The 9,724-nt window shown below is 67.4% G+C and overlaps 1 protein-coding gene across 1 annotated transcript; it reads left to right on the plus strand.

The window, feature by feature from the left end:
- The first annotated feature begins 2,834 nt into the window (after window positions 1-2,834).
- Window positions 2,835-9,653, plus strand: CABP7 (calcium binding protein 7). Its single transcript, XM_076353164.1, is given in 5 exon segments — window positions 2,835-3,305; window positions 7,198-7,341; window positions 8,734-8,846; window positions 9,496-9,592; window positions 9,595-9,653. Coding segments are annotated over 5 exon segments (522 nt in total). The 5' UTR covers window positions 2,835-3,196.
- Window positions 9,654-9,724: the final 71 nt, after the last annotated feature.

Raw genomic sequence — 9,724 nt, forward strand, 5'->3', positions numbered from 1 at the left:
CAATTCAGAGTTTCTCACCCCAAAATAAGTGAGGAAATTGAAGCAAGGGGGCTGCGGGGCAGAGTGGTGGGCGACGGCGCAGATTGTACCGGGGGAAGGTCCCAGCCTTCACCCCGTGAGGAAGAGGGCGGTGCGGCCGAGCAGGATGAGGGTCTCCAGCCGGACTCGGGGAAATGCCAGGACCGCTCCGCTGATGATCCCTAATGAGTAAAAAAACCGATCACGACTTCAAATGCAATTAAGCTGTTGTTTAATTCTCATTTTTCCCTCGTGCCGCCGCGTCCTCACGCCCTCCATCCCCAGGGATGAAGCAACAGGAGCCGGGACAGAGCGGCTGCCTCCCCCATCCGCGGGGAAGGATGCTCCGACAGGTCCCCGTTGCTGCCGAGCGCGGAGATCTCCTGGGGCGATTTGTGGGGAAAAGCCCAGAAACGTGCGGTATTATTCCCGCCGGGGGTTTGGGTGGCCAGAAATTAATGAGTTTCCACGCCGGGGCCTCCGGTGGGCAAACGGAGAATTAATTGAGAGGGCAACTTCGTTAACACCGAGGAGCAAATTGATCCACTAAGAAGAAAAGGAGGAGATTTTCAATTAGGCTGCGTTGCCTTTTTGGGGTTCTTTCTTCCCAAAAGTCCCATATTATTATCAGCATCCTCCCCCCCAGGGCCGTGCTGTGAGCTCAACCGCAGTATTAGACACCGGAGACTCCCCGTGGGGAGCGGGTCCGTGTGCCCCAACGCTGTCCCGAGCCCTGGTGGAGGATGAAGTTTTATCAGAGCTGGAAAAAGCCACCCCTGAGCCATGACATCCCGGGAGGAAGGATCCCGCCCTGGGAGCCGACACCCCGGAGCAGCAGGGATTCGATCATCCCTGAAATTCCCCAGCTCGGGAGCGCGGCCGTGGCGGTTTTCCGCTGCCGGAGAAGGAAATTTCTCCCGGCTAAAAAACAGCTTAAAGGAGACCCCAGCTGGTTAAAACCACCCAGCAGCTGCACAGGCAGCGCTGCCGGGAGGCGGCTGGGGAAGGGCGATGGGTTTTGGGGAGCCCCGGCACGGGGTCCCGGCCGCTGCTCCCGCTGGAGGTGGGAGATTTAGCGCAGGGGCAGCTGCCCGAAAATTCCCGGCAGCGTGGAACTGAATGAGGCAGCGGCTGAGGCTGAGCACGTGGCCGGGGCTGCGGGATGCCGGGGGGATTTTAATAACGAGGTTGGAGCGGCAGGAACCCCATTCTGAAATTTTGGGGGGGGTGTGGTGTGTGTCTTGTGACAGTCCCAACACGAGAAGCACATCTGGAGCCCCTCCAGCTGTGCCTCAGTTTCCCCATGGCTCTTGAGCATCCTGGGGGTTCGGATGAGCACCTGAGAGGTGCCGACCGCCCCCCTTTTTCTTTCCCACCCCGTTACGGCTCTGGGGACATTTTCCCTCCTGCCCCCAACCCCTTACCTCCCTCCACAGCACCTCCAAAGGCAGCCTCCGGCGGGGAGCGGGGGCTTTGGCAGCCTCCCCGCGCCACCATGCCCAAGCCAGAGAGATGCCACCAAGGCACGGGGGACGCCGTGACCCCCTCGCCTCCCAACGGGGCCGGGGTCTGCCGGGGCCACCCCCACCCAGGGAGAGAAGCCAGGTGAGGCGGGGCGGTGGGGTGGGACTTGGGAGGAGAGCGACCCCAGATCCTGGGCAGCACCCCAGGGCACAGCAACCGGGGCACAGACGGATGCGATGGGGACACGGATGCTGCGGGGACGTGGCGCGGCACGTGAACCCGACTGTGATTAATCAATAACAAAGTGAGAAATAAGGCAAAAAAAATGTGATCAGGGCTTGGGGGGAAGCGGGGGGCGACTGGAAATGGGGGCGGGGATGGAGGGCTTCGCTCCTGGCCCTGCTTCGCTCCTCTTCCACACCTCGGTTTTGCCCTGCTGCGGGAGCACGAGGTCCGGCCGTGGTGTCCCTGCCACCCCGCAGCGCCCTGGGGACCTCAGGGTGACGGTTGCCCTGGCCCAGGGTGCTGTGAGCAGAGACTTTGGGGCGACGATGGCCTGGGGTGCCGTGTGCGGGGACCTGGGGGTGACGACTGCCCGGGCACGGGGTGCCGCGTGCGGGGACCTTGGAGCGATGGCAGCCTGGGGTGTCGTGTGCGGGGACCTGGGGGTGACGACTTCCCCGGGCACGGGGTGCCACGGGGACCCACCACCTCTGGCGCTGGCACCGGGGCTGCCGTTCTCCACCACCCAGCACCCCCACCCCCACCCCCCCCCACCCCCCCCCGAGCACCCACCCCGGCCGGGTGCCCCAGCCCCTCCGGCAGCACCCGCTCCTCCACCAGCCCCACCGGGGCAGGATCCGGCCCGGGACACTCACGGGCGACTCTGACACCCTCTCTGCCGCAACTCCCCCCCCCCCACCCCGGGGGGTGGGGGTGGGGGTGGGGGAGGCACCACCCCCCGCCCCCCGCCCCCAGCCCCATTTGCCAGGCGGGACCATTCAAAACCCGCCCGGCCCCGCCGCTTCTCCCCGGATTCCGCCGCCGCTTCCCCGGGGCCGCGGCCGAGGATGCTCCGTCTGCCGGGGGCGGCGGGGGGGGAGCGTGTGCGCGGCGCCGGGGGCTGAGCCAGCGGCGGGGAGCCGAGCCCCGGCCCTGCCCGGGACACTTAGCGGGGAGGAAGAAGAGGAGGAGGAGGAGGGAGGAGGAAGAAGAAGAGGCCGCCCTCGGCCTCGGCCCCGCCATGCCGGGCCCCGCCGGGGAGCGTGGCCCGGCGGCAGCGGCCCCCCGGGGACTGTGAGCGGCCCGGGGCTGGCGGAGGGGGGGCCCCGGAGCGGCATGGCCAGCCCCGTCCCCCCCGCCGCCGCCGCCGCCGCCGCCGCCGGGATTTAGCCGGTGCCTGGATGCTTTCGCCTCCCGTTTCCACTTCGGGCGGGCATGTGCGCGGGGGAACCGGGCCGCCCCCAGCCTCCTCCGGCGCGGATCCCCCCCGCGCCCTGACTCCCCGGTGAGGGGCTCCGCCGCCAGCCCCGTCCCGCCACCGGCCCCGGAGGACGGGGGAGAGCCCGCCCGCCCTGGCCCCCCCCTGGCCGGTGGGTGCCGGGCGGGGGGCGGCGGGCGCCGGTAACTTGTTTTTAGCGTACCCCGGTACCGGCTGGGGCACCCCCCCCGGGGAGATTTGGGTTTAAACTTTGGCTTTTGGGAAGCCCCGAAGATGCCTTTCCACCCGGTGACGGCGGCTTTGATGTACCGGGGGATCTACACCGTCCCCAACATCCTCGCCGAGCAGCACCCCGTGGAGATCCCCGAGGACGAGCTGGAGGGTGAGCGGGCTTGGGGGCCGGGGGGGGGGGGCCGGGGGAGGGGGGGACGACGACGACGACGACCCATCCCATGTGGGGTGCCGGGGGGGGGGTTTGGGGTGCGCGGCCCCCCCCCCCCCCCGGCGCCGTGGGGACGTTCAAGGCGAGCGGGATGCGGATGGATGGATGGGGAGGAGGAGGAGGAGGGGAGGAAGGAAAGCGTGGGAGAGAGCCGGGCAGTGGGGGGGGGGGTGGGGGGTCCCGGCCCCGGTGTCGCCGTTGTGACAATATGACACAGCAGGGACCGGCGGTGGCGGCGCGGGGCCGGACCCCCCCCGGCGTGGCGGGGCCACCCTCCCCGCTGTCATAATATGACAGTGGCTGGCGGCGCGGGGGGCCCTGGGGGCGGCTGTCACCCGTGTCACCCCACCCGGGTCACGGCAGCCCCACGCAGTCCCGGTGCCACCGGGCTCCGGCCGGCAGGAGCGGCCGCCGGGGCTCTGCCCACCCGTGCGATGAGCGGGGCCGGTCTCAGCTGGCTATCGCCAGAATGGCCTTTTCCACCCCCAAAGTTTGCCGGGGTGGCGGGACGGGCGCTGCCCGTACCCCCAGGCCTCGGCTCGGGGTGTCCCTGGGGACCCCCGCTCTGCTGGGCACGAAGGGAAAGGGGCTGCAACACCCCCGGCCCCCATCGCTGCCCCAGCACTGGCACCACAGGGGAAACTGAGGCACGGGGTGGCCTTACAAACGGCCCCGCTGCGCCTTTGGGAGAGGATGGAGGGGACTCAGCATCGGGCCTGGAGCCCCTGGGGACTTCCCGTGGGGAAACTGAGGCACGGAGCCCCAAGGCCGGGGGGGTGAGGGGCTCTGGCCCCAAAGCCTGGCGGGGAGCCCCCAGTAGGCAGGGAGACGGGCTCACGCCGGGTGCGTGAGAGTGTGCGTGTGTGCCCCCAGCTCTGCAGGTTGCGCGCGTGTGTGCTTACGTGCCCATTTACAGCCTCACTGCAGGGGTTGCGTGTGGGTGTGCGCACGAGTGTGTACCCGCACACCTCCGTCCAGCCCCACTGCACGTTGTGCGCGCGTGCTCACGCATTTTTATGCACACGCAGAGCCTCACTGCAGGGTGTCTGAGTGTGTGCGTGTGTGTGCACACATGGGCAGCATCACTGCAGCGTGTGTGTGCACACGTACAGCCTCGCTGCAGGCTGTGTGCACACACGTACAGCATCAGAGCAGGATGGGCTCAGATGCACAGCCCTGCTGCAGAGGGAGTGTGTGTGTGTGTGTGTGTGTGTGCATGCACAAGTACAGCGTCGCTGCAAGGGGGGTGCGTGCGTGCACAAGTACATCGCTGCACCGTGGCTCTGTGTGTGCCTGCGTGTGCGCGCACACGAGCACAGCACCACTGCAAGGTGGTTGTGTGTGCGCGCGCACAAGCACAGCATCGCTGCAACGTGGTCGTGCGGGCGTCCGTGTGGGTGCACGCGCAAGTACAGCGTTGCTGCAAGGTGTTTGTGTGTCTGCGTGTGCATGCCCAAGGGCATCGCTGCGAGGCGTTGGTGCATGGGTGCACGCACAAGTACAGCGTCGCTGCAAGCTGTGTGCGTGCACAGCCTCACTGCAGCATGTGCCTGTGCATCGACGTGCGTGTGCACAGCCTCAACTGCAGTGCATGCGCGCGCGCACACTCACCGCATGTGTGTGCACGTGTGCCGGGGCGTTGTGGCGATGCACCCAGCCTCGCGCGGCGCCCATGGGTGCTGACAGGCCCCGGGGTGCTCCCAGCCCAGGGCTCCCGCCCAGCACCCCACCTGCGGCCGCACGCCCGCTGCGCTGCGTGGCCGCGGGGATCGATGGCAGCAGCGGGAGCCCCAAGGTGACCCCGCGAGACGCCAGACACCTGCACCGCTGCGGGGGGGGGCCGTGCCGCCACCCGCTCCCACCTCCCTCTGGTCACTCTCCGGTTTGGGGGGACGTTTGTGGCACCCGGTTGCCCTCCCGGCCCCGCAGCCGCCCTTCGGGGCTCCGCGTTGGGGCTGAGAAGATGCAGGGTGCAAACTGGGGCAGGGTGCTGCTGGCTCAGCCGGGGAGAGTCGGGGTGCCCCAGCTCGGGGCGGGGGACACCCCCAATGGGACCCCAGTTTGGCCGCTGTCGGGGCATGTCCTTGCTTTTCCCCCAACACCCTCAGCCGGGTAACGGGGAGCCACCTTTGGGAGGTCTGGGATGAGCATCCTCAAAGGATGAATTCTGGGGGTGCCTGGACTGGAGCGGGGCTCCCCGTGAGCGCAGGGGGAACCAGGAGCGTCCCCTTGCCCAGGCAGGGATGCCGGCCGTGGGAAAAGCTTTACCCATCAGGCTGGCAGGCCAAAACCCCCCAAAACACCTCGGAAGACGTCACCGATGGGCCGTCATCCAGGCAGGGACGTCCCCAAGCGCTGGGGATCGATAGCACAACCCTACGTGGGTTTTTTTTCCCCCCAAAAAAACCCGAAGTTCTCAGCCCCTGTTTCTCCTGCCGGGCTCCTCCGCCACGAACCCCTCCAGCAGCTGGCAAAGACCCGCACGTTTATGCTGCCCAGTGCCGGCAGCTTTGCTGCCTGGTGAAGGAAGAGGGCACCGACATCCCGGCCCGGCTTCCCGGTGTTCCCGGTACGAACTTGCCTGGTCCCTTCTTTCCCATCAGCCTGGTTCGAGCTCCGCGTGTCGGGGGGCATCAAAAAGGCAGAAACTCCCCCAAAAAGGAGCAAAGCCCCAAGCGCAGCGGGAGGTGGGATGGAGCCGATGGGCACCACGAGGCTTTTGGGTGGGCGATAGCCACGTGGCGTGGCAAGCACCGTGCCTCAGTTTTCCCCGCTGCCCTCCGAGCTCGGCGCAGCCTCTCCCTGCCACCCCACAGGGATCTCCCCCCGCACCTCGGGGCTCATTTTGAGCCAGAAACCCCAAATACTCCCACTTTCTCCCTGCCTCCATCCCATCTTCCTCTGCACGGGAGAGGGCTGAACACCAAAGCGACCCCGGTGAGAGTTGGTGCTTTTTTTGGCTGAAGCACGGCACAGCTCCGGCACCCACCCTGTAACCCTGTGAGGGGTGCAAAGTCCCCAGGAAGGTGCTCCCCGTGCCAGCACCCGAGGCGCAGGGCACGGGGATGCTCCCAGCCGGATGCTGCAGCGCCGTGGGGGTCTCCCCACCCGCAGCCCCCACCCTGGCGGGGCTCCCCAAGCTCGAGCATGTCCCAGGAGGGCATGTTTGGGGCAGGATGCCGGGTTTTTGGCTGCAGAGGGCCGGGCAGTGGCCAGGGCAGGGTGGGTGCTGTGAGCGGGCGGCCCGAGTCGGAGCAAAGACCTTGGGATGTGCTGGTGTTCCCTTGGGGAGGTCAGACCCTTCGCGGGGGGGTTGTGGGGGCGCGAGATGCTGGAGACACCGTGTGTACGTGCGCGTACGCAGGCGCCCCTGCTGCCTCGCACACCCCTCCTGGTACCCCCCCCTGCACAACCACCCCCACCCCCCAACACCCAGATCCCGGCACACCCGCGTGCACACCCATCACCCGCTCGCACCCCGTTACACCCGTTACACCCCCTCCCCCCCCCCCCATCACACCCCAGCCCATGACAACCCCCCACCAGGACACACACACACACACACACACACGCGCACACGCGCACACACACACAGTGTTGCCGGGGGGGGGGGGCTCTGGTCCCTGCGGGGGTGGCAGCCCCTCCTGCCGTGCCTCAGTTTCCCCTCTGTAAGGGGGACCCCACTATGGCCGGAGGGATGGGTGGTTCATTTGGGGCCACCAGTGCTGCCCACGGGGGATCTGTGGGGACCGGGGCTGGGGGGTGCTGGGGCTTGGGGGGGGGGGGGGGGGGGGGGGGCGCGGCCGGACTGATCCCCGCTCCCCCCCTGCAGAGATCCGCGAAGCCTTCAAGGTGTTCGACCGGGATGGCAATGGCTTCATCTCCAAGCAGGAGCTGGGCACGGCCATGCGCTCCCTGGGCTACATGCCCAACGAGGTGGAGCTGGAAGTCATCATCCAGCGCCTCGACATGGACGGTAGGACCCCGGCGCCCCGGGACGGGACGGGACCAGGGACAGGGATGGGGACGGGACCCCCAGCACCCTCCCTTTGGTGAAACACCCAATTTGCCCCGTTTCCGCCCCACTGGCTGGTGGCTGCCGACCCCGACGTGGGATGTGGGATGCAGGAGAGCCTGATCCAGGCTCTGCCTCATGCCCGGAGCCTCCCGCTCACTCATCATCATCATCATCATCATCATCGCCACCGCAGCTTCGTTTGGGAGGATTTAATGATCCTGGAGCACTTGCGGGCAGAAACTGCACCTCTCCCGGCTTGGCAAACCTGCCGGGACCGGGCTGCTGGGGCCAGGTCCTGCACCCCGGGCCGGATCCTGCACACTGGGTCAGCTCCTGCACCCCGGGCCATGCCCTCACCACCCAGCAGGCCAGGCTGGCCGCGCGCCTCCAGCACTCGCTGCCACCGTCGGCCTGTCCCTGTCGCTCCAGCACTCATCGGACCTTAAAGAGCTCGTTAATTTATTGGTTTCCTTTTTTTCCCCCATTTAAAAGCCTTTCCGGCAGCGCTGCCAAGCCGCCGCTCCCTTCATTACTCATTGTTAGTGCCGGCCTGACAGCCCCGACACCAGCATCCTCCTGCGGCCACAGGATACGGCCAGCCGGCAGCACCCTTCCCCGGCCCCTTCCCAGCACCCCCCCCCCCCCCCGGGGTCACAGCCACCACGGGGGTCCCCAACTGGCATTGGGGTTCCAGCTGGTGTTCGGGCTCCTGGATGGCGTTGGGGGTCCCCAGCCAGCACTGGGGGGGCCCCAGTCGACATTGGGGGTCCCAGATGGCATTGGGGTGCCAGCTGGCACCGGGACCCCAGCTAGTGTTGGGCGTCCTGGCCAATGTTGGGGGGACCCCTAGCTTTGCTGGAGGTCCCCAGCCGGTGTTGGGGTTCCTGGCTGGTTTTGGGGGGTCCCTGGCCGGCAATGGGGTCCTGGTTGGTACTGGGGGTCCCTAGCCAATTTGGGGGTTCCCTGACTGCTGAAGTCTGAGAGTCCAAGGTCCCTTAATACTGGCTGCTGCTCCGGGCCATTTTGGGGTGGGATGGGCAAGATGGGGGGGCCTCTGGGCGCTGCCTGAGCCCCCCAAGTGCTCTGCCCGGGAGCAGGGTCCCCCCAGGTGGCCCCAGAGCAGGGTGTCCCCAGCAGTGCCAAGCCCAGGAGTGGGGTCCCCCCAAAAAACACTGAGGCTTGGAGCAGGCCCCCCCCCGCCCCGGGCTGCGCAGGGGTGTACCTCCGAGCGTCACCGAGTCCCGCAGGGTGTGCCCCCCCACAAGCAGCCCCATGGGGACCCTTCTGGGGTGGGGTGGGGGAAGTCCCCATGCCTGGGCAGGGGGTGACGGCCGCCTCCGTGTCCCGCAGGTGACGGGCAGGTCGACTTCGAGGAGTTCGTGACGTTACTGGGGCCCAAGCTGTCCACCTCGGGCATCCCGGAGAAGTTCCACGGCACGGACTTCGACACCGTCTTCTGGAAGGTAGGGAGCCCCCCCCCCCCCCAACCTCCCACCCAGGGGGGGTCCAGCACCCCCAGCCCTGGCACCGAGAGCCCCAGGGGATGGCTTGGGGTCAGGGTCAGGGTCAAGGTTAAAGTCAGTGTTAGGATTAGGGTCAGGGCTGGTGTTGGGTTTAGGGTGAGGGTGAAGGTTAGGATCAGGCTCTGGGGTAGGGTCAGGGTTAGAGTTGGTTGGGGTCAGGTTGGGGTCGGGGTTGGGGTCAGGGTTGGGTCAGGGTTGGGGTCAGGGTTGGGGTCGGGGTCAGGCTTCAGATTAGGGTGAGGGTAAAGCTCAGGCTGCGGGTTAGGGTTAGTGGAAAGGTTAGGCTTAGGGTCAGGGTTGGGGTCAGGATCAGGGTCAGGGTTAGGATACGCCAGCCAGAGGCTTTTCCGTCCCTGCCTTGGCACGGGGTGGCAGATGGCGTGAGGAGCCACCAGCCCCGCCCTGCCGGGGGTTCAGCAGGACACCAGCCCTTTTCCCACCAAAAATGGGGGGGATCCAGCCAAAAAGCAGCACCCAAGGGTGCCGGGAGGCCCCACAGCATCACTGCAACCCCCTTGGCGGGGTCCCAGCGTGGGGTCAGCCCCTGCCTGAGCCGCCCCCCCCCCCCCTCCTCGCCCGCTCCCCGCAGTGTGACATGCAGAAGCTGACGGTGGACGAGCTGAAGCGGCTGCTGTACGACACCTTCTGCGAGCACCTCTCCATGAAGGACATCGAGAACATCATCATGACGAGGAGGAGAGCCACATGGGCACGGCCGAGGAGTGGCCCCGTCGACGTGGAGAGTGAGTGCCAGGCGGCCGGGGATGCCAAATACCAACCCCCCCCCCCCCCCCCCCCAGCCCCGACGCCATGGGGAT

Source organism: Aptenodytes patagonicus, chromosome 15, assembly GCF_965638725.1.
Source record: "Aptenodytes patagonicus chromosome 15, bAptPat1.pri.cur, whole genome shotgun sequence".
NCBI lineage: Eukaryota > Metazoa > Chordata > Aves > Sphenisciformes > Spheniscidae > Aptenodytes > Aptenodytes patagonicus.